The 25,577-nt window shown below is 57.7% G+C and overlaps 1 protein-coding gene across 4 annotated transcripts in view; it reads right to left on the bottom strand.

Annotated features, from left to right (window-relative positions):
* pgghg (protein-glucosylgalactosylhydroxylysine glucosidase) overlaps positions 1-25,577 on the bottom strand; it is a 48,841-nt gene that overhangs the window by 22,498 nt on the left and 766 nt on the right. For 2 of the 4 annotated variants that reach the window (XM_069181559.1, XM_069181557.1), the window contains exons 2-8: positions 23,344-23,714; positions 21,400-21,610; positions 20,879-21,314; positions 20,665-20,784; positions 19,589-19,720; positions 14,264-14,375; positions 14,066-14,138 (exon numbers count right to left, since the gene is read on the bottom strand). In XM_069181559.1, coding sequence (XP_069037660.1) covers positions 14,066-14,138; positions 14,264-14,375; positions 19,589-19,720; positions 20,665-20,784; positions 20,879-21,314; positions 21,400-21,610; positions 23,344-23,635 — 1,376 coding nt within the window. In that variant the 5' untranslated portion in view covers positions 23,636-23,714. The remainder of the gene's footprint in view (positions 1-14,065; positions 14,139-14,263; positions 14,376-19,588; positions 19,721-20,664; positions 20,785-20,878; positions 21,315-21,399; positions 21,611-23,343; positions 23,715-25,577) is intronic. The other 2 variants (XM_069181558.1, XM_069181560.1) reach the window with 2 other exon arrangements.

Raw genomic sequence — 25,577 nt, 5'->3', positions numbered from 1 at the left:
CACCACACCCCGCACAACACCACCACCACACACCAGCACACCACACCCCGCACAACACCACCACCACACACCAGCACACCACATCCCGCACAACACCACCACACACCAGCACACCACACCCCGCACAACACCAACACCAACACCACACACCAGCACACCACACCCCGCACAACACCACCACACACCACCACCACACCAGCACACCACACCCCGCACAACACCACCACACACCACACCACACCCCGCACGACACCACCACCACACCAGCACACCACACCCCGCACGACACCACCACACACCAGCACACCACACCCCGCACAACACCACCACACACCAGCACACCCCGCACAACACCACCACACACCACACCACACCCCGCACAACACCACCACACACCACCACACACCAGCACACCACACCAGCACACCACACCCCGCACGACACCACCACCACACACCAGCACACCACACCCCGCACGACACCACCACCACACACCACACCCCGCACAACACCACCACACACCAGCACACCACACCCCGCACAACACCACCACCACACACCAGCACACCACACCCCGCACAACACCACCACCACACACCAGCACACCACACCCCGCACGACACCACCACCACACACCAGCACACCACACCCCGCACGACACCACCACCACACACCAGCACACCACACCCCGCACAACACCACCACACACCAGCACACCACACCCCGCACAACACCACCACCACACACCAGCACACCACACCCTGCACAACACCACCACACACCAGCACACCACACCCCGCACAACACCACCACACACCAGCACACCACACCCCGCACGACATCCCCACCACACACCAGCACACCACACCCCGCACGACACCACCACCACACACCAGCACACCACACCCCGCACAACACCACCACACACCAGCACACCACACCTCGCACAACACCACCACACACCAGCACACCACACCCTGCACGACACCACTACCACACACCAGCACACCACACCCCGCACAACACCACCACACACCAGCACACCACACCCCGCACAACACCACCACCACACACCAGCACACCACACCCCGCACAACACCACCACACACCAGCACACCACACCCCGCACAACACCACCACCACACACCAGCACACCACACCCCGCACAACACCACCACACACCAGCACACCACACCCCGCACGACACCACCACACACCAGCACACCACACCCCGCACGACACCACCACCACACACCAGCACACCACACCCCGCACGACACCACTACCACACACCAGCACACCACACCCTGCACGACACCACTACCACACACCAGCACACCACACCCCGCACAACACCACCACACACCAGCACACCACACCCCGCACGACACCACCACCACACACCAGCACACCACACCCCGCACAACACCACCACACACCAGCACACCACACCCCGCACAACACCACCACACACCAGCACACCACACCCCGCACAACACCACCACACACCAGCACACCACACCCCGCACGACACCACCACCACACACCAGCACACCACACCCCGCACAACACCACCACACACCAGCACACCACACCCCGCACAACACCACCACCACACACCAGCACACCACACCCCGCACAACACCACCACACACCAGCACACCACACCTCGCACAACACCACCACACACCAGCACACCACACCCCGCACGACACCACCACACACCAGCACACCACACCCCGCACAACACCACCACACACCAGCACACCACACCCCGCACAACACCACCACACACCAGCACACCACACCCCGCACAACACCACCACCACACACCAGCACACCACACCCCGCACAACACCACCACCACACACCAGCACACCACACCCCGCACAACACCACCACCACACACCAGCACACCACACCCCGCACAACACCACCACACACCAGCACACCACACCCCGCACAACACCACCACACACCAGCACACCACACCCTGCACGACACCACTACCACACACCAGCACACCACACCCCGCACAACACCACCACACACCAGCACACCACACCCCGCACGACACCACCACACACCAGCACACCACACCCTGCACGACACCACCACCACACACCAGCACACCACACCCTGCACGACACCACCACCACACACCAGCACACCACACCCCGCACAACACCACCACACACCAGCACACCACACCCCGCACAACACCACCACCACACACCAGCACACCACACCCCGCACAACACCACCACACACCAGCACACCACACCCCGCACAACACCACCACCACACACCAGCACACCACACCCCGCACAACACCACCACACACCAGCACACCACACCCCGCACAACACCACCACCACACACCAGCACACCACACCCCGCACAACACCACCACACACCAGCACACCACACCCCGCACGACACCACCACCACACACCAGCACACCACACCCCGCACAACACCACCACCACACACCAGCACACCACACCCCGCACAACACCACCACACACCAGCACACCACACCCCGCACAACACCACCACACACCAGCACACCACACCCTGCACAACACCACCACCACACACCACACCCCGCACAACACCACCACACACCAGCACACCACACCCCGCACAACACCACCACACACCAGCACACCACACCCCGCACGACACCACCACCACACACCAGCACACCACACCCCGCACAACACCACCACCACACACCAGCACACCACACCCCGCACAACACCACCACACACCAGCACACCACACCCCGCACAACACCACCACACACCAGCACACCACACCCTGCACAACACCACCACCACACACCACACCCCGCACAACACCACCACACACCAGCACACCACACCCCGCACGACATCACCACACACCAGCACACCACACCCTGCACAACACCACCACCACACACCACACCCCGCACAACACCACCACACACCAGCACACCACACCCTGCACAACACCACCACACACCAGCACACCACACCTCGCACAACACCACCACCACACACCAGCACACCACACCCCGCACAACACCACCACCACACACCAGCACACCACACCCTGCACGACACCACCACCACACACCAGCACACCACACCCCGCACAACACCAACACCAACACCACACACCAGCACACCACACCCCGCACGACACCACTACCACACACCAGCACACCACACCCTGCACAACACCACTACCACACACCAGCACAACACACCCCGCACGACACCACCACCACACACCAGCACACCACACCCCGCACAACACCACCACACACCACCACACACCAGCACACCACACCCCGCACAACACCACCACCACACACCACCACACCCCGCACGACACCACCACACACCAGCACCACACCCCGCACAACACCACCACCACACACCAGCACACCACACCCCGCACAACACCACCACCACACACCAGCACACCACACCCCGCACAACACCACCACACACCAGCACACCACACCCCGCACAACACCACCACACACCAGCACACCACACCCTGCACGACACCACCACCACACACCAGCACACCACACCCCGCACGACACCACTACCACACACCAGCACACCACACCCTGCACGACACCACTACCACACACCAGCACACCACACCCCGCACAACACCACCACACACCACCACACACCAGCACACCACACCCCGCACAACACCACCACCACACACCACACCACACCCCGCACAACACCACCACACACCAGCACACCACACCCCGCACAACACCACCACCACACACCAGCACACCACACCCCGCACAACACCACCACACACCAGCACACCACACCCCGCACGACACCACCACACACCAGCACACCACACCCCGCACAACACCAGCACACCACACCAGCACACCACACCCCGCACAACACCACCACACACCACCACACCACACCAGCACACCACACCCCGCACGACACCACCACCACACACCAGCACACCACACCCTGCACGACACCACCACCACACACCAGCACACCACACCCCGCACAACACCACCACCACACACCACACCACACCCCGCACAACACCACCACCACACACCAGCACACCACACCCCGCACAACACCACCACCACACACCAGCACACCACACCCCGCACAACACCACCACACACCAGCACACCACACCCCGCACAACACCACCACCACACACCAGCACACCACACCCCGCACAACACCACCACCACACACCACCACACCACACCCCGCACAACACCACCACACACCAGCACACCACACCTCGCACAACACCACCACCACACACCAGCACACCACACCCCGCACAACACCACCACCACACACCAGCACACCACACCCCGCACAACACCACCACCACACACCAGCACACCACACCCTGCACGACACCACCACCACACACCAGCACACCACACCCCGCACAACACCACCACACACCAGCACACCACACCCCGCACAACACCACCACCACACACCAGCACACCACACCCCGCACAACACCACCACACACCAGCACACCACACCTCGCACAACACCACCACACACCAGCACACCACACCCCGCACGACACCACCACACACCAGCACACCACACCCCGCACAACACCACCACCACACACCAGCACACCACACCCCGCACAACACCACCACACACCAGCACACCACACCCCGCACAACACCACCACCACACACCAGCACACCACACCCCGCACAACACCACCACACACCAGCACACCACACCCCGCACGACACCACCACACACCAGCACACCACACCCCGCACAACACCACCACCACACACCAGCACACCACACCCCGCACGACACCAACACCACACACCAGCACACCACACCCCGCACAACACCACCACACACCAGCACACCCCGCACAACACCACCACACACCAGCACACCACACCCCGCACAACACCACCACCACACACCAGCACACCCCGCACAACACCACCACACACCAGCACACCACACCCCGCACAACACCACCACCACACACCACACCACACCCCGCACAACACCACCACACACCAGCACACCACACCCTGCACAACACCACCACACACCAGCACACCACACCCCGCACAACACCACCACACACCAGCACACCCCGCACAACACCACCACACACCAGCACACCACACCCCGCACGACACCACCACCACACCAGCACACCACACCCCGCACAACACCACCACACACCACACCACACCCCGCACAACACCACCACACACCACCACACACCAGCACACCACACCAGCACACCACACCCCGCACGACACCACCACCACACACCAGCACACCACACCCCGCACGACACCACCACACACCAGCACACCACACCCCGCACAACACCACCACACACCAGCACACCACACCCCGCACAACACCACCACCACACACCAGCACACCACACCCCGCACGACACCACCACCACACACCAGCACACCACACCCCGCACAACACCACCACCACACACCAGCACACCACACCCCGCACGACACCACCACCACACACCAGCACACCACACCCCGCACAACACCACCACACACCAGCACACCACACCTCGCACAACACCACCACCACACACCAGCACACCACACCCCGCACAACACCACCACACACCAGCACACCACACCCCGCACAACACCACCACACACCACCACCACACACCAGCACACCACACCCCGCACGACACCACCACCACACACCACACCCCGCACAACACCACCACACACCAGCACACCACACCCCGCACGACACCACCACCACACACCACACCCCGCACAACACCACCACACACCAGCACACCACACCCCGCACGACACCACCACCACACACCAGCACACCACACCCCGCACAACACCACCACCACACACCAGCACACCACACCCCGCACGACACCACCACCACACACCAGCACACCACACCCCGCACAACACCACCACACACCAGCACACCACACCCCGCACGACACCACCACCACACACCAGCACACCACACCCCGCACAACACCACCACACACCAGCACACCACACCCCGCACGACACCACCACCACACACCAGCACACCACACCCCGCACAACACCACACACCAGCACACCACACCCCGCACGACACCACCACACACCAGCACACCACACCCCGCACAACACCACCACCACACACCAGCACACCACACCCCGCACAACACCACCACCACACACCAGCACACCACACCCCGCACGACACCACCACAACACACCACCACCACACCCCGCACAACACCACCACCACACACCAGCACACCACACCCCGCACAACACCAACACCACACACCAGCACACCACACCCCGCACAACACCACCACACACCAGCACACCCCGCACAACACCACCACACACCAGCACACCACACCCCGCACGACACCACCACCACACACCAGCACACCACACCCCGCACGACACCACCACACACCAGCACCACACCCTGCACAACACCACCACACACCAGCACACCACACCCCGCACAACACCACCACACACCAGCACACCACACCCCGCACAACACCACCACACACCAGCACACCCCGCACAACACCACCACACACCAGCACACCACACCCCGCACAACACCACCACACACCAGCACACCACACCCTGCACAACACCACCACACACCAGCACACCACACCCTGCACAACACCACCACCACACACCAGCACACCACACCCCGCACGACATCACCACCACACACCAGCACACCACACCTCGCACGACACCACCACCACACACCAGCACACCACACCCCGCACAACACCACACACCAGCACACCACACCCCGCACGACACCACCACCACACACCACCACCACACCCCGCACAACACCACCACCACACACCAGCACACCACACCCCGCACAACACCAACACCACACACCAGCACACCACACCCCGCACAACACCACCACACACCAGCACACCACACCCCGCACAACACCACCACACACCAGCACACCACACCCCGCACAACACCACCACACACCACCACCACACACCAGCACACCACACCCCGCACAACACCACCACCACTCACCAGCACACCACACCCCGCACGACACCACCACACACCAGCACACCCCGCACAACACCACCACCACACACCAGCACACCCCGCACAACACCACCACACACCAGCACACCACACCCCGCACAACACCACCACACACCAGCACACCACACCCCGCACGACATCACCACCACACACCAGCACCACACCCCGCACAACACCACCACCACACACCAGCACACCACACCCCGCACAACACCACCACCACACACCAGCACACCACACCCCGCACGACACCACCACACACCAGCACACCACACCTCGCACAACACCACCACACACCAGCACACCACACCCCGCACGACACCACCACACACCAGCACACCACACCCCGCACAACACCACCACCACACACCAGCACACCACACCCCGCACAACACCACCACACACCAGCACACCACACCCCGCACAACACCACCACCACACACCAGCACACCACACCCCGCACAACACCACCACCACACACCAGCACACCACACCTCGCACAACACCACCACACACCAGCACACCACACCCCGCACAACACCACCACACACCAGCACACCACACCCCGCACAACACCACCACACACCAGCACACCACACCCTGCACAACACCACCACACACCAGCACACCACACCCCGCACAACACCACCACACACCAGCACACCACACCCCGCACGACACCACCACCACACACCAGCACACCACACCCCGCACAACACCACCACACACCAGCACACCACACCCCGCACAACACCACCACCACACACCAGCACACCACACCCCGCACAACACCACCACACACCAGCACACCACACCTCGCACAACACCACCACACACCAGCACACCACACCCTGCACGACACCACTACCACACACCAGCACACCACACCCCGCACAACACCACCACACACCAGCACACCACACCCCGCACAACACCACCACACACCAGCACACCACACCAGCACACCACACCTCGCACAACACCACCACACACCAGCACACCACACCCCGCACGACACCACCACACACCAGCACACCACACCCCGCACAACACCACCACCACACACCAGCACACCACACCCCGCACAACACCACCACACACCAGCACACCACACCCCGCACAACACCACCACCACACACCAGCACACCACACCCCGCACAACACCACCACACACCAGCACACCACACCCCGCACAACACCACCACACACCAGCACACCACACCCCGCACGACACCACCACACACCAGCACACCACACCCCGCACGACACCACCACACACCAGCACACCACACCCCGCACAACACCACCACACACCAGCACACCACACCCCGCACAACACCACCACCACTCACCAGCACACCACACCCCGCACAACACCACCACACACCAGCACACCACACCCCGCACGACACCACCACACACCAGCACACCACACCCCGCACAACACCACCACACACCAGCACACCACACCCCGCACAACACCACCATACACCAGCACACCACACCCCGCACGACACCACCACCACACACCAGCACACCACACCCCGCACGACACCACTACCACACACCAGCACACCACACCCTGCACGACACCACCACACACCAGCACACCACACCCCGCACGACACCACTACCACACACCAGCACACCACACCCCGCACAACACCACCACACACCACCACACACCAGCACACCACACCCCGCACAACACCACCACCACACACCACACCACACCCCGCACAACACCACCACACACCAGCACACCACACCCCGCACAACACCACCACCACACACCAGCACACCACACCCCGCACAACACCACCACACACCAGCACACCACACCCCGCACAACACCACCACCACACACCAGCACACCACACCCCGCACAACACCACCACACACCAGCACACCACACCCCGCACAACACCACCACACACCAGCACACCACACCCTGCACGACACCACTACCACACACCAGCACACCACACCCCGCACGACACCACCACACACCAGCACACCACACCCTGCACGACACCACCACCACACACCAGCACACCACACCCCGCACAACACCACCACACACCAGCACACCACACCCCGCACAACACCACCACCACACACCAGCACACCACACCCCGCACAACACCACCACACACCAGCACACCACACCCCGCACAACACCACCACCACACACCAGCACACCACACCCCGCACAACACCACCACCACACACCAGCACACCACACCCCGCACAACACCACCACCACACACCACACCACACCCCGCACAACACCACCACCACACACCAGCACACCACACCCCGCACAACACCACCACACACCAGCACACCACACCCCGCACAACACCACCACCACACACCAGCACACCACACCCTGCACGACATCACCACACACCAGCACACCACACCCTGCACAACACCACCACCACACACCACACCCCGCACAACACCACCACACACCAGCACACCACACCCTGCACAACACCACCACACACCAGCACACCACACCCCGCACGACACCACCACCACACACCAGCACACCACACCCCGCACAACACCACCACACACCAGCACACCACACCCCGCACAACACCAACACCAACACCACACACCAGCACACCACACCCCGCACGACACCACTACCACACACCAGCACACCACACCCTGCACAACACCACTACCACACACCAGCACAACACACCCCGCACGACACCACCACCACACACCAGCACACCACACCCCGCACAACACCACCACACACCACCACACACCAGCACACCACACCCCGCACAACACCACCACCACACACCACCACACCCCGCACGACACCACCACACACCAGCACCACACCCCGCACAACACCACCACCACACACCAGCACACCACACCCCGCACAACACCACCACCACACACCAGCACACCACACCCCGCACAACACCACCACACACCAGCACACCACACCCCGCACAACACCACCACACACCAGCACACCACACCCCGCACAACACCACCACACACCAGCACACCACACCCCGCACAACACCACCACCACACACCAGCACACCACACCCCGCACAACACCACCACCAGCACACCACACCCCGCACAACACCACCACCACACACCAGCACACCACACCCCGCACAACACCACCACCACACACCAGCACACCACACCCCGCACGACACCACTACCACACACCAGCACACCACACCCTGCACGACACCACTACCACACACCAGCACACCACACCCCGCACAACACCACCACACACCACCACACACCAGCACACCACACCCCGCACAACACCACCACCACACACCACACCACACCCCGCACAACACCACCACACACCAGCACACCACACCCCGCACAACACCACCACCACACACCAGCACACCACACCCCGCACAACACCACCACCACACACCACCACCACACCCCGCACAACACCACCACACACCAGCACACCACACCCCGCACAACACCACCACACACCAGCACACCACACCCCGCACGACACCACCACACACCAGCACACCACACCCCGCACAACACCACCACACCAGCACACCACACCCCGCACGACACCACCACACACCAGCACACCACACCCCGCACGACACCACCACCACACACCAGCACACCACACCCCGCACAACACCAGCACACCACACCAGCACACCACACCCCGCACAACACCACCACACACCACCACACCACACCAGCACACCACACCCCGCACGACACCACCACCACACACCAGCACACCACACCCTGCACGACACCACCACCACACACCAGCACACCACACCCCGCACGACATCACCACCACACACCACACCTCGCACAACACCACCACCACACACCAGCACACCACACCCCGCACAACACCACCACACACCAGCACACCACACCTCGCACAACACCACCACCACACACCAGCACACCACACCCCGCACAACACCACCACCACACACCAGCACACCACACCCCGCACAACACCACCACCACACACCAGCACACCACACCCCGCACAACACCACCACCACACACCAGCACACCACACCCCGCACAACACCACCACACACCAGCACACCACACCTCGCACAACACCACCACCACACACCAGCACACCACACCCCGCACAACACCACCACCACACACCAGCACACCACACCCCGCACAACACCACCACCACACACCAGCACACCACACCCTGCACGACACCACCACCACACACCAGCACACCACACCCCGCACAACACCACCACACACCAGCACACCACACCCCGCACAACACCACCACACACCAGCACACCACACCCTGCACAACACCACCACCACACACCACACCACACCCCGCACAACACCACCACCACACACCAGCACACCACACCCCGCACGACATCCCCACCACACACCAGCACACCACACCCCGCACAACACCACCACACACCAGCACACCACACCCTGCACAACACCACCACCACACACCACACCACACCCCGCACAACACCACCACCACACACCAGCACACCACACCCCGCACGACATCCCCACCACACACCAGCACACCACACCCCGCACAACACCACCACCACACACCAGCACACCACACCCTGCACGACACCACCACCACACACCAGCACACCACACCCCGCACAACACCACCACACACCAGCACACCACACCTCGCACAACACCACCACACACCAGCACACCACACCCCGCACGACACCACCACACACCAGCACACCACACCCCGCACGACACCACTACCACACACCAGCACACCACACCCCGCACAACACCACCACACACCAGCACACCACACCCCGCACAACACCACCACCACACACCACACCCCGCACAACACCACCACACACCAGCACACCACACCCCGCACAACACCACCACCACACACCAGCACACCACACCCCGCACAACACCACCACACACCAGCACACCACACCCCGCACGACACCACCACACACCAGCACACCACACCCCGCACAACACCACCACCACACACCAGCACACCACACCCCGCACGACACCAACACCACACACCAGCACACCACACCCCGCACAACACCACCACACACCAGCACACCCCGCACAACACCACCACACACCAGCACACCACACCCCGCACAACACCACCACCACACACCAGCACACCCCGCACAACACCACCACACACCAGCACACCACACCCCGCACAACACCACCACCACACACCAGCACACCACACCCCGCACAACACCACCACACACCAGCACACCACACCCTGCACAACACCACCACACACCAGCACACCACACCCCGCACAACACCACCACCACACACCAGCACACCACACCCCGCACAACACCACCACACACCAGCACACCACACCTCGCACAACACCACCACACACCAGCACACCACACCCCGCACGACACCACCACACACCACCACCACACACCAGCACACCACACCCTGCACAACACCACCACACACCAGCACACCACACCCCGCACGACATCACCACCACACACCAGCACACCACACCCTGCACAACACCACCACACACCAGCACACCACACCCCGCACGACATCACCACCACACACCAGCACACCACACCCCGCACAACACCACCACCACACACCAGCACACCACACCCCGCACAACACCACCACACACCAGCACACCACACCTCGCACAACACCACCACACACCAGCACACCACACCCCGCACGACACCACCACACACCACCACCACACACCAGCACACCACACCCTGCACAACACCACCACACACCAGCACACCACACCCCGCACAACACCACCACCACACACCACACCACACCCCGCACAACACCACCACCACACACCAGCACACCACACCCCGCACAACACCACCACACACCAGCACACCACACCCCGCACAACACCACCACACACCAGCACACCACACCCCGCACGACACCACCACACACCAGCACACCACACCCCGCACGACACCACCACACACCACCACCACACACCAGCACACCACACCCCGCACGACATCACCACCACACACCAGCACACCACACCCCGCACGACACCACCACACACCACCACCACACCAGCACAACACACCCCGCACAACACCACCACCACACACCACACCACACCCCGCACAACACCACCACACACCAGCACACCACACCCCGCACAACACCACCACACACCACCACACCACACCCTGCACGACACCACCACCACACACCAGCACACCACACCCCGCACAACACCACCACTCACCAGCACACCACACCCTGCACAACACCACCACCACACACCAGCACACCACACCCTGCACGACATCACCACCAGCACACCACACCCCGCACAACACCACCACACACCAGCACACCACACCCCGCACAACACCACCACCAGCACACCACACCCCGCACAACACCACCACCACACACCAGCACGACACCACTACTACACAATAGCACACCACACCCCGCACGACACTACCACCACACCTTGCACGAAACCCTGCACGACACCACCACCACACCCTGCACGACACCACTACTACACACCAGCACACCACACCCCGCACAACACCACCAAAATAGCACCACACCACCACACCCTGCACGACACCACACCACAACCCGCATGACACCACACCACACCCCGCACGACACCACACACAACACCACACTACACACCATAACGTCACACTGCATGATACCACAGCACCAAATGACATCACACTACAAGACACCCTGAGAACACAGACTAGACCCTGAGGAGACTCTGAAGACACAGATGAGATGCTGAAGAGACTCTGAGGACACAAGACAGACGCTGAGGACACAGACGAGACGCTGAAACTTTGCTGACTGCCTCACCTTTGCTTGGCCACTGCATTGGTGTAGACAGAGTTGTCCACACTGCTGTGGAATTCGTCAGGGGGCATCACACCTGAAACAGACAAGAGGCGCACTTGCACTGTGCTGGGACTCAACCCCCCACTACTGCTACTCCAATCAGAACCAGTGATGTCACAGGACACAGTGATGTCATTATATCTGTGGTGTCATGGATACCTCTGATGTGGTAGCTCCTTTCTTCACTGCTCCAGGCGACTCTGGATGCCCAGTACTCAGCCACAGCCTTCACCAGCTCCCAGCCCCCGCCATCACTGAACAGGGCCAGATCCTGCAGCACACAGAGGGACAAGAGAGGGACAGAGGGAGGGGGATCACAGACAGTGTCTATAAGGGAGAATGCACACAGGAGATCACAGACAGTGTGTCTATAAGGGAGTACACACACAGGAGATCACAGACAGTGTGTCTATAAGGGAGTACACACACAGGAGATCACAGACAGTGTGTCTATAAGGGAGTACACACACAGGAGATCACAGACAGTGTGTCTATAAGGGAGTACACACACAGGAGATCACAGACAGTGTGTCTATAAGGGAGTACACACACAGGAGATCACAGACAGTGTGTCTATAAGGGAGTACAAACACAGGAGATCACAGACAGTGTGTCTATAAGGGAGAATACACACAGGAGATCACAGACAGTGTGTCTATAGGGGAGAATACACACAGGAGATCACAGACAGTGTGTCTATAAGGGAGTACACACACAGGAGATCACAGACAGTGTGTCTATAAGGGAGTACACACACAGCTGATCACAGACTGTGTCTATAAGGGAGTACACACACAGGAGATCACAGACAGTGTGTCTATAAGGGAGAATAGACACAGGAGATCACAGACAGTGTGTCTATAAGGGAGAATACACACAGGAGATCAGAGACAGTGTGTCTATAAGGGAGAATACACACAGGAGATCACAGACAGTGTGTCTATAAGGGAGTACACACACAGGAGATCACAGACAGTGTGTCTATAAGGGAGAATACACACAGGAGATCAGAGACAGTGTGTCTATAAGGGAGTACACACACAGGAGATCACAGACAGTGTGTCTATAAGGGAGTACACACACAGGAGATCACAGACAGTGTGTCTATAAGGGAGTACACACACAGGAGATCACAGACAGTGTGTCTATAAGGGAGTACACACACAGCTGATCACAGACTGTGTCTATAAGGGAGTACACACACAGGAGATCACAGACAGTGTGTCTATAAGGGAGAATAGACACAGGAGATCACAGACAGTGTGTCTATAAGGGAGAATACACACAGGAGATCAGAGACAGTGTGTCTATAAGGGAGAATACACACAGGAGATCACAGACAGTGTGTCTATAAGGGAGTACACACACAGGAGATCACAGACAGTGTGTCTATAAGGGAGTACAAACACAGGAGATCACAGACAGTGTGTCTATAAGGGAGTACACACACAGGTGATCACAGACAGTGTGTCTATAAGGGAGAATACACACAGGAGATCAGAGACAGTGTGTCTATAAGGGAGAATACACACAGGAGATCACAGACAGTGTGTCTATAAGGGAGTACACACACAGGAGATCACAGACAGTGTGTCTATAAGGGAGTACACACACAGCTGATCACAGACTGTGTGTCTATAAGGGAGTACACACACAGGAGATCACAGACAGTGTGTCTATAAGGGAGAATAGACACAGGAGATCACAGACAGTGTGTCTATAAGGGAGAATACACACAGGAGATCACAGACAGTGTGTCTATAAGGGAGTACACACACAGGAGATCACAGACAGTGTGTCTATAAGGGAGTACACACACAGCTGATCACAGACTGTGTGTCTATAAGGGAGTACACACACAGGAGATCACAGACAGTGTGTCTATAAGGGAGAATAGACACAGGAGATCACAGACAGTGTGTCTATAAGGGAGAATACACACAGGAGATCAGAGACAGTGTGTCTATAAGGGAGAATACACACAGGAGATCACAGACAGTGTGTCTATAAGCGAGTACACACACAGGAGATCACAGACAGTGTGTCTATAAGGGAGTACACACACAGGAGATCACAGACAGTGTGTCTATAAGGGAGTACAAACACAGGAGATCACAGACAGTGTGTCTATAAGGGAGTACACACACAGATGATCACAGACAGTGTGTCTATAAGGGAGAATACACACAGGAGATCACAGACAGTGTGTCTATAAGGGAGTAAACACACAGCTGTTCACAGACAGTGTGTCTATAAGGGAGTACAAACACAGGAGATCACAGACAGTGTGTCTATAAGGGAGTACACACACAGGAGATCACAGACAGTGTATCTATAAGGGAGTACACACACAGGAGATCACAGACTGTGTCTATAAGGGAGTACACACACAGGAGATCACAGACAGTGTGTCTATAAGGGAGTACACACACAGCTGATCACAGACAGTGTGTCTATAAGGGAGTACACACACAGGAGATCACAGACAGTGTGTCTATAAGGGAGTACACACACAGGAGATCACAGACAGTGTGTCTATAAGGGAGTACACACACAGGAGATCACAGACAGTGTGTCTATAAGGGAGTACAAACACAGGAGATCACAGACAGTGTGTCTATAAGGGAGAATACACACAGGAGATCACAGACAGTGTGTCTATAAGGGAGTACACACACAGGAGACCACAGACAGTGTGTCTATAAGGGAGAATACACACAGAAGATCACAGACAGTGTGTCTATTAGGGAGTACACACACAGGAGATCACAGACAGTGTGTCTATAAGGGAGTACACACACAGCTGATCACAGACAGTGTGTCTATAAGGGAGTACACACACAGGTGATCACAGACAGTGTGTCTATAAGGGAGAATACACACAGGAGATCACAGACAGTGTGTCTATAAGGGAGTACACACACAGGAGATCACAGACAGTGTGTCTATAAGGGAGTACACACACAGCTGATCACAGACAGTGTGTCTATAAGGGAGTACAAACACAGGAGATCACAGACAGTGTGTCTATAAGGGAGTACACACACAGGAGATCACAGACAGTGTATCTATAAGGGAGTGCACACACAGGAGATCACAGACTGTGTCTATAAGGGAGTACACACACAGGAGATCACAGACAGTGTGTCTATAAGGGAGTACACACACAGCTGATCACAGACAGTGTGTCTATAAGGGAGTACACACACAGGAGATCACAGACAGTGTGTCTATAAGGGAGTACACACACAGGAGATCACAGACAGTGTGTCTATAAGGGAGTACAAACACAGGAGATCACAGACAGTGTGTCTATAAGGGAGAATACACACAGGAGATCACAGACAGTGTGTCTATAAGGGAGTACACACACAGGAGACCACAGACAGTGTGTCTATAAGGGAGAATACACACAGAAGATCACAGACAGTGTGTCTATTAGGGAGTACACACACAGGAGATCACAGACAGTGTGTCTATAAGGGAGTACACACACAGCTGATCACAGACAGTGTGTCTATAAGGGAGTACACACACAGGTGATCACAGACAGTGTGTCTATAAGGGAGAATACACACAGGAGATCACAGACAGTGTGTCTATAAGGGAGTACACACACAGCTGATCCCAGACAGTGTGTCTATAAGGGAGTACAAACACAGGAGATCACAGACAGTGTGTCTATAAGGGAGTACACACACAGGAGATCACAGACAGTGTGTCTATAAGGGAGTACACACACAGGAGATCACAGACAGTGTGTCTATAAGGGAGTACACACACAGGAGATCACAGACAGTGTGTCTATAAGGGAGTACACACAGGAGATCACAGACAGTGTGTCTATAAGGGAGTACACACACAGGAGATCACAGACAGTGTGTCTATAAGGGAGTACAAACACAGGAGATCACAGACAGTGTGTCTATAAGGGAGAATACACACAGGAGATCACAGACAGTGTGTCTATAAGGGAGAATACACACAGGAGATCACAGACAGTGTGTCTATAAGGGAGTACACACACAGGAGATCACAGACAGTGTGTCTATAAGGGAGTACACACACAGGAGACCACAGACAATGTGTCTATAAGGGAGAATACACACAGGAGATCACAGACAGTGTGTCTATAGGGGAGTACACACACAGGAGATCACAGACAGTGAGTCTATAAGGGAGTACACACACAGGAGATCACAGACAGTGTGTCTATAAGGGAGTACACACACAGGAGCTCACAGACAGTGTGTCTATAAGGGAGTACACACACAGGAGATCACAGACAGTGTGTCTATAGGGGAGAATACACACAGGAGATCACAGACAGTGTGTCTATAAGGGAGTACACACACAGGAGATCACAGACAGTGTGTCTATAAGGGAGTACACACACAGGAGATCACAGACAGTGTGTCTATAAGGGAGTACACACACAGGAGATCACAGACAGTGTGTCTATAAGAGAGTACACACACAGGTGATCACAGACAGTGTGTCTATAGGGGAGAATACACACAGGAGATCACAGACAGTGTGTCTATAAGGGAGTACACATACAGGAGATCACAGACAGTGTGTCTATAAGGGAGAATACACACAGGAGATCACAGACAGTGTGTCTATAAGGGAGTACACACACAGGAGATCACAGATAGTGTGTCTATAAGGGGGTACACACACAGGTGATCACAGACAGTGTGTCTATAAGGGAGTACACACACAGGAGATCACAGACAGTGTGTCTATAAGGGAGTACACACAGGAGATCACAGACAGTGTGTCTATAAGGGAGTACACACACAGGAGATCACAGACAGTGTGTCTATAAGGGAGAACACACACAGGAGATCACAGACAGTGTGTCTATAAGGGAGAACACACACAGGAGATCACAGACAGTGTGTCTATAAGGGAGAATACACACAGGAGATCATAGACAGTGTGTCTATAAGGGAGTACACACACAGGAGATCACAGACAGTGTGTCTATAAGGGAGTACACACACAGGAGATCACAGACAGTGTGTCTATAAGGGAGTACACACAGGAGATCACAGACAGTGTGTCTATAAGGGAGTACACACACAGGAGATCACAGACAGTGTGTCTATAAGGGAGAACACACACAGGAGATCACAGACAGTGTGTCTATAAGGGAGAACACACACAGGAGATCACAGACAGTGTGTCTATAAGGGAGAATACACACAGGAGATCACAGACAGTGTGTCTATAAGGGAGAACACACACAGGAGATCACAGACAGTGTGTCTATAAGGGAGAACACACACAGGAGATCACAGACAGTGTGTCTATAAGGGAGAACACACACAGGAGATCACAGACAGTGTGTCTATAAGGGAGAATACACACAGGAGATCATAGACAGTGTGTCTATAAGGGAGTACACACACAGGAGATCACAGACAGTGTGTCTATAAGGGAGTACACACACAGGAGATCACAGACACAGCTGCTTACCTGCGTCAGGTACAGGTACTGTCTGAAGGCCAGGCTGACGTCACCGTTGATGTGGATCTCCTGCTGTCCATACAATTTCTCCTCGCAGACCTCCTTTCCTGACAGCGCACTCTCCCAAGGAAACTTCACACCCTGCACACACAACAGCACAGCTACACAACAGCACTTCACCTGACACCCCTGATACCCCACTCACCTCACACCCCACTCACCTGACACCCCTGTGCCCCACTAACCTGACACCCCACTGACCTGACACCCCTGCGCCCCACTGACCCGACACCCCACTAACCTGACACCCCTGCGCCCCACTGACCTGACACCCCACTAACCTGACACCCCTGCGCCCCACTGACCTGACACCCCTGCACCCCACTCACCTCACACCCCAGTCACCTGACAACTCTGCTCCCCACTAACCTGACACCCCTCTGCCCCACTACCCTGATGCCCCACTCACCTGACACCCCTGCGCCCCACTAACCTGACACCCCTGTGCCCCACTAACCTGACACCCCACTCACCTGACACCCCTGCACCCCACTCACCTGACACCCCACTAACCTGACACCCCTGCGCCCCACTGACCTGACACCCCTGCGCCCCACTCACCTGACACCCCTGCGCCCCACTCACCTGACACCCCACTAACCTGACACCCCTGCGCCCCACTGACCTGACACCCCTGCGCCCCACTCACCTGACACCCCTGTGCCCCACTAACCTGATGCCCCACTCACCTGACACCCCTGCGCCCCACTAACCTGACACCCCTGCACCCCACTCACCTCACACCCCAGTCACCTGACAACTCTGCTCCCCACTAACCTGACACCCCTGTGCCCCACTACCCTGACACCCCACTGACCTGACACCCCTGTGCCCCACTAACCTGACACCCCACTGACCTGACCCCCCTGTGCCCCACTAACCTGACACCCCACTAACCTGACACCCCTGCGCCCCACTGACCTGACACCCCTGCACCCCACTCACCTCACACCCCAGTCACCTGACAACTCTGCTCCCCACTAACCTGACACCCCTGTGCCCCACTACCCTGATGCCCCACTCACCTGACACCCCTGTGCCCTGGCGTTCTCTGCTGCCCCTGGCAGGGTTCTGAGCCGGTACCCCAACACATGGCGTGCCAGCTCTGGGTAGAAGAGAGCAATCCCAGGGTACACCCAGGTGTCCTGCCGAAACACAGACAGGCGGGTGGGCGTTTGGTCGCGAGGCCAGGAGGCCGGGTTCGAGCCGGGCCTGCCCCAGGCAGGCAGAGACACACACCTGGTCCCAGAACACGTGGCCCCAGTAGTCCTGCCCTCTCCTCCCATTGGACAGGCCGCCGGGGCTGACCCCCCCGAACAGGAAGCTGCTGTCGTGTAGGGGTGGGAATGCGCTGAGCAGGTAGTAGAGGCAGCCAATCACGGCCCGCCTCACAGGGGAGGGGCCGACCAGCTCCACCCCGCAGCCCTGCCAAAGCTCCGCCCATGCCCGGCAGTGGGAGGGGCTCAGGTCGCCCGAGCCAATTAGAGAGAGGCCGAGGGCGTAGGCGCTCTGAGCGCGCTCTGCGCTGTCGGCCACCGCGGTGAGGAACACCCAGCATTCCTCACTCCGCGCAGAGGGCAGCGTCAGGCTGGAGGGCACCGGCGTCCAGATCAGGTGCACGTGGGGCTGGGGTCCTCCAGCCTCCTCTGGAGTGAGAGTCTGTCCGAACACGTGCCTGAGGGAAAGACAGGGCGCTGTGAGGACGCCACGCTCACCCCACGCTCGCCCCGCGCATCCCCCCCCACCCACAGCTGCCTCACCGGCCCCCTCTGAAGTCCGGTCCCGCCTGGAGGCTGATGTCCTCGCTCTGGGGAGCGAACGCGCTGCGGAGCTGCACTGTGACGGGCTCCCCAGGGGTCGCCCTGCGCTCCACCCTCAGCTCCATGGCCAGCAGGTTGGGGTACGCCCGGTGAGCGAACAGCTCCTGGGAGACGCTGACAGCGCCGCTGCTGAGGCAGTGGGAGAACACACCTGGAGCGGGAGGCAGGGAGATATCTCACTCCCCTGTAACTCACTCCTCACCCCTCAGTATCTCACTCCGCACCCCTCAGTATCTCACTCCGCACCCCTCAGTATCCCACCCCTCACCCCTCAGTATCTCACGCCTCACCCCTCAGTATCTCACGCCTCACCCCTCAGTATCCCACTCCTTGGTATCTCACTCCTCACCCCTCAGTATCTCACCCCTCACCCCTCAGTATCTCACCCCTCAGTATCCCACTCCTTGGTATCTCACTCCTCACCCCTCAGTATCTCACTTTTCAGTATCTCACTCCTCACCCCTCAGTATCTCACCCCTCAGTATCTCACTCCTCACCCCTCAGTATCCCACCCCTCGGTATCTCACTCCTCACCCCTCAGTATCTCACTTTTCAGTATCTCACTCCTCACCCCTCAGTATCTCACCCCTCAGTATCCCACCCCTCACCCCTCAGTATCTCACCCCTCACCCCTCAGTATCTCACCCCTCAGTAACCCCCCCCCATATCCCACTCCTTGGTATCTCACTCCTCACCCCTCAGTATCTCACTTTTCAGTATCCCACCCCTCACCCCTCAGTATCTCACCCCTCAGTAACCCCCCCCCATATCCCACTCCTTGGTATCTCACTCCTCACCCCTCAGTATCTCACTTTTCAGTATCCCACCCCTCACCCCTCAGTATCTCACTCCTCACCCCTCAGTATCCCACCCCTCGGTATCTCACTCCTCACCCCTCAGTATCGCACTTTTCAGTATCTCACTCCTCACCCCTTGCTGAGACATATCTCACCCCTCAGTAACTCACTCCTCAGTATCCCACCCCTTGGTATCTCACTCCTCACCCCTCAGTATCTCACCCCTCACCCCTCAGTATCTCACCCCTCAGTATCCCACTCCTTGGTATCTCACTCGTCACCCCTCAGTATCTCACTTTTCAGTATCTCACTCCTCACCCCTCAGTATCTCACCCCTCAGTATCTCACCCCTCAGTATCTCACTCCTCACCCCTCAGTATCCCACCCCTCGGTATCTCACTCCTCACCCCTCAGTATCTGACTTTTCAGTATCTCACTCCTCACCCCTCAGTATCTCACCCCTCAGTATCCCACCCCTCACCCCTCAGTATCTCACCCCTCGGTATCTCACTCCTCACCCCTCAGTATCGCACTTTTCAGTATCTCACTCCTCACCCCTTGCTGAGACATATCTCACCCCTCAGTAACTCACTCCTCAGTATCCCACCCCTTGGTATCTCACTCCTCACCCCTCAGTATCTCACCCCTCACCCCTCAGTATCTCACCCCTCAGTATCCCACTCCTTGGTATCTCACTCGTCACCCCTCAGTATCTCACTTTTCAGTATCTCACTCCTCACCCCTCAGTATCTCACCCCTCAGTATCTCACTCCTCACCCCTCAGTATCCCACCCCTCGGTATCTCACTCCTCACCCCTCAGTATCTGACTTTTCAGTATCTCACTCCTCACCCCTCAGTATCCCACCCCTCACCCCTCAGTATCTCACCCCACAGTATCTCACTCCTCAGTATCTCACTCCTCAGTATCTGACCCCTCAGTATCTCACCCCACAGTATTTCACCCCTCACCCCTCAGTATCTCACCCCACAGTATCTCACTCTTCAGTATCTCACCCCTCAGTATCTCACTTCCCACTCCTCCCAGAGGGATGTTCTTCCACCTCGAGTGCCCCGGGGTGCTCATACCTCGACGCGTGTCCAGGGTGTAGCTGTGTCTCGGGGGGCCAGTGCCAGCCTGGGGCAGCTCCAGCTGCACGGCCAGGGGCGAGGGCACGTCGGCGCGGTGGCAGGCGCCGGCCAGGCCGTTGTAGATGCCGCCCACGTGCAGGACGCTGCCGAACGCCCGCGTGCCCAGGTAGCCGTTGGCGACCGTGGCCAGGAAGCGCGGGTCTGAGGGCAGTGAGTCGGCGGTGAAGACGTAGGGGTCGTCACGGGTGTCGGGCTGGCGGGACCCCGGCGGGCTCTGCCCGGCACTCATGCTCTGCCCACACAGCACACACACGGTCACCCACAGCACGGCAGCCCTGCCTCCGGTCTGCAGGGTCAGTGTCCACAGTCTGACCAGGGCAAGAGACAGCAAGGACAAACACACCCTGACGCTCAGTGTCCCAGCCTGAGGAACAGACAGTGAGCCTGTCTCTCAATAATAATAATACAGTGTGTGATCTCCTGTCCCAGCCTGAGGAACAGACAGTGAGCCTGTCTCTCAATAATAATAATACAGTGTGTGATCTCCTGTCCCAGCCTGAGGAACAGTGAGCCTGTCTCTCAATAATAATAATACAGTGTGTGATCTCCTGTCCCAGCCTGAGGAGCAGACTGTGAGCCTGTCTCTCAATAATAATAATACAGTGTGTGATCTCCTGTCCCAGCCTGAGGAACAGTGAGCCTGTCTCTCAATAATAATAATACAGTGTGTGATCTCCTGTCCCAGCCTGAGGAACAGTGAGCCTGTCTCTCAATAATAATACAGTGTGTGATCTCCTGTCACAGCCTGAGGAACAGTGAGCCTGTCTCTCAATAATAATAATACAGTGTGTGATCTCCTGTTCCAGCCTGAGGAGCAGACTGTGAGCCTGTCTCTCAATAATAATAATACAGTGCGTGTTCTCCTGTCCCAGCCTGAGGAACAGTGAGCCTGTCTCTCAATAATAATAATACAGTGTGTGATCTCCTGTTCCAGCCTGAGGAGCAGACTGTGAGCCTGTCTCTCAATAATAATAATACAGTGTGTGATCTCCTGTCCCAGCCTGAGGAACAGTGAGCCTGTCTCTCAATAATAATAATACAGTGTGTGATCTCCTGTTCCAGCCTGAGGAGCAGACTGTGAGCCTGTCTCTCAATAATAATAATACAGTGCGTGTTCTCCTGTCCCAGCCTGAGGAACAGTGAGCCTGTCTCTCAATAATAATAATACAGTGTGTGATCTCCTGTTCCAGCCTGAGGAGCAGACTGTGAGCCTGTCTCTCAATAATAATAATACAGTGTGTGATCTCCTGTCCCAGCCTGAGGAACAGTGAGCCTGTCTCTCAATAATAATAATACAGTGTGATCTCCTGTCCCAGCCAGAGGAACAGTGAGCCTGTCTCTCAATAATAATAATACAGTGTGATCTCCTGTCCCAGCCTGAGGAACAGTGAGCCTGTCTCTCAATAATAATAATACAGTGTGTGATCTCCTGTTCCAGCCTGAGGAACAGACAGTGAGCCTGTCTCTCAATAATAATACAGTGCGTGTTCTCCTGTCCCAGCCTGAGGAACAGTGAGCCTGTCTCTCAATAATAATAATACAGTGTGTGATCTCCTGTTCCAGCCTGAGGAACAGACAGTGAGCCTGTCTCTCAATAATAATAATACAGTGCGTGTTCTCCTGTCCCAGCCTGAGGAACAGTGAGCCTGTCTCTTAATAATAATAATACAGTGTGTGATCTCCTGTCCAGCCTGAGGAACAGACAGTGAGCCTGTCTCTCAATAATAATAATACAGTGTGATCTCCTGTCCCAGCCAGAGGAACAGTGAGCCTGTCTCTCAATAATAATAATACAGTGTGTGATCTCCTGTCCCAGCCTGAGGAACAGACAGTGAGCCTGTCTCTCAATAATAATAATACAGTGTGTGACCTCCTGACCCAGCCTGAGGAACAGTGAGCCTGTCTCTCAATAATAATAATACAGTGTGTGATCTCCTGTCCCAGCCTGAGGAACAGTGAGCCTGTCTCTCAATAATAATAATACAGTGTGTGATCTCCTGTCACAGCCTGAGGAACAGACAGTGAGCCTGTCTCTCAATAATAATAATACAGTGTGTGATCTCCTGTCCCAGCCTGAGGAACAGTGAGCCTGTCTCAATAATAATAATACAGTGTGTGATCTCCTGGCCCAGCCTGAGGAACAGACAATAAGGTTTTTGTTGAAATTCTCG

The sequence above is a fragment of the Lepisosteus oculatus genome, chromosome 21, assembly GCF_040954835.1.
Source record: "Lepisosteus oculatus isolate fLepOcu1 chromosome 21, fLepOcu1.hap2, whole genome shotgun sequence".
Classification (NCBI taxonomy): Eukaryota; Metazoa; Chordata; class Actinopteri; order Semionotiformes; family Lepisosteidae; genus Lepisosteus; species Lepisosteus oculatus.
The sequence above is the reverse complement of the archived record's forward strand: the minus strand, read 5'-3'. Positions and strand labels throughout refer to the sequence as shown.